Source organism: Manihot esculenta, chromosome 13 (genome assembly GCF_001659605.2).
Source record: "Manihot esculenta cultivar AM560-2 chromosome 13, M.esculenta_v8, whole genome shotgun sequence".
Taxonomy (NCBI): Eukaryota; Viridiplantae; Streptophyta; class Magnoliopsida; order Malpighiales; family Euphorbiaceae; genus Manihot; species Manihot esculenta.
The window spans coordinates 6,528,262-6,530,844 of NC_035173.2; the positions used below are offsets into that span (position 1 = coordinate 6,528,262).

Genomic DNA, 2,583 nt, shown 5'->3' on the forward strand with positions numbered 1-2,583 from the left:
AAGTTAACTAATTGAACAAGCATGAAGATGATTATGAAGATAATTAAATTATATTAGCTTGTTTCAACTGTTGGAAGTTGGAATCAACTTTATTCGTTTGATATTAAACTTTGTGTATAATCTAATTTTATTATGTTGTTGAATTTATATTTATTTGTGTTATTTTAGTTATAAATTGCGTTACGTAATTTTTTTATGTACACTCTCTTTTTTTATATTATTTAAATTAATAATGATTAAAAACTGATTAAAGTGTAATTATTGATTCGAGTTCGAGCCTGAACTTGAACTCAAACCAAACTTTTTAATTTTGAGCTCGGTCTCGAGCTTTTTTAACGAGTTTCTTAATCGAGCTTTCCGAGTTCGAACTCGACTTTTATTAACGAGCTTCTTAATCGAGTTTTTCGAGTTCGAACTCGAATTAGGCTCGTTATTAAATCGAACGAGCCTTTCACGAGTCGAGCTCGAATCGAGCTTGATTATAATATTTAATTCTCGAGCCGAGCTCAAATCAAATATTAGAACTCGAGTCGAACTCGAGTTCGAACTTGAACTTTCAAACTTTTTTAATAAACGAGTTTGAGTTTTACAAAGTTCGGCTCGGCTCGGCTCGATTACACCCCTAGTTTTCACAGGCATGAAACATGAAACGGTAGGATTCCCTCTATATGAGTCGACCAGTAAAAGAAAAAGTCAAGTAAACGCGCTGTAATGTCATTGCGCTCCCTCCAGCAGTGTGGTCGTCGCTGAACATTGGAAAAACTGGCATTCCTTGTTTGACCCGACGAATTGAAAACCCTTCTCTTTTCTGCTTTCTGCTTCTCATTTTCACACCCATCCTTGCTTTTTCAATTACCATTTCCTTGTTTCTTCTTTCTTTTGCTTGATTTCTTCTCTCTTCAATTGAATGTTCAAACAATATCACTTTCTTTGAAATTGAAGGGCTTCTTTCTCTGTGGATATTCACTCATTTCACGCTTTTTTCGATCTCTTCAGTTTCGGTTCTTCAAATATCAGGTGGGTTTTGTTGATCTTCCAATTTCTCAGTTCTTGATTTTGATCAATTTTCGACTTTAGTCAACTGGGTCGCTCTGTACTAGGTCAATTTTAGCTATATTGCTTGAATTATTGCTGCTGTTGCTGCTTTTATTCTCTTTTGGGTATCTGTGATTCTATTTGGTTATATATGAATAGAAGTACCCATGCGGGTATGCTAAATCTCGGTTATGATGCTAATTTTCTTTTTGTTTCTTCAGGTTTTGTTGTTATGAAGTTGGGCCGTCGTAAATTCTGTTATTTTCAAGCTCCAGTGTGCAAAAAATAGCAATTTTAGGTTTTTTTTAGGAAAATTATACGGCTTTCTGCGTAAACATGATGCTGGGTAGACCTGTTCTTGAGATTTTAGTTAGCATTTGTCTCTGGTTGTTGCTTAGCTGTACTTTGAGCTATGGTACTGAGACAGATATTGCTTGCCTGAAGAGTATAAAAGACTCACTTGAAGACCCTTTTAAGTACTTGAAGTCTTCATGGGACTTTAACAACAATACCGAAGGATACATTTGTGGATTTACGGGTGTTGAATGTTGGCACCCTGATGAGAGCAGGGTCTTAAATCTCCGTCTTTCGGATATGGGGCTCAAGGGTCGATTCCCTACTGGACTTCAGAATTGCACGAGCATAACTGGTGTTGATCTTTCAAACAACAACCTTTTTGGACCCATTCCAGATAATATCTCTAAAATCATTGGGTTTGTGACATCTCTTCAACTCTCATCCAACAATTTCTCTGGAAGCATTCCAGAAAACCTTGCAAATTGTAGCTATTTGAATATTCTTAAACTCGATCACAACCGGTTGACAGGTCAAATTCCTCCACAACTTGGCTTGTTAGGTCGGCTTAAAACATTTAGTGTAGCCAATAATCTTCTCACTGGACCTGTTCCAACTTTCCTAAATGCCAATGTGACAGCAGATGATTATGCAAATAATGTAGGACTGTGCGGGAAGCCTTTGGACAACTGCCCTGGAACTTCAAATTATCGCCGAGGGAGGAGGGAGACTTTTGAATTTGAAGGGGCGAGTGTATGAATGTTATGGGTCTTGGAGGGAAAGACAACGCATGATCAAGAACTAAAATGTACGACCCACTTGATTGGCTGTGTTAATTTAATTAAAGAATTTAAGTTTTTATTTGTTGGTAAATTTTGAGATGAATATGGTTTATCATAACCCAAAATATATAAAAGTGCATTTATTTTTTCATGAAGAAATTTATATTTGTGTATTTTGAATCATGTAAACTAAGTTTAAATAAATTTTTTTTATTTGTTTAGTCGGTCTTTTTTATTTCTTGAAAATTAAAATTATTACTTTCTTTATCCTATAGAAAATAATTTAATTTTTCTGATCAAATTAAATTATAGCAATAATTTCAAATTTAACTCTCAACTATATCTCAAAAGTCAAATAAACTCGTTTTAAAATTTTTGACAAGTTTAAAAAACGGTCAATCCCTACATTTGTTAGAATTCACTGTCTCTAAAAAAAATAGTAAATAATTATTAATTAATATTTTAAATAATA

At 34.1% G+C, this 2,583-nt stretch overlaps 1 protein-coding gene across 1 annotated transcript; it reads left to right on the top strand.

Moving 5' to 3' along the window:
• Positions 1-710: 710 nt before the first annotated feature.
• Positions 711-2,332, top strand: LOC122721464 (probably inactive leucine-rich repeat receptor-like protein kinase At5g48380). Its single transcript, XM_043949275.1, has 2 exons — positions 711-1,017; positions 1,257-2,332. Exon 2 carries the CDS (start codon positions 1,372-1,374, stop codon positions 2,086-2,088), a length of 717 nt encoding a protein of 238 aa, XP_043805210.1. The 5' UTR covers positions 711-1,017; positions 1,257-1,371; the 3' UTR covers positions 2,089-2,332.
• Positions 2,333-2,583: the final 251 nt, after the last annotated feature.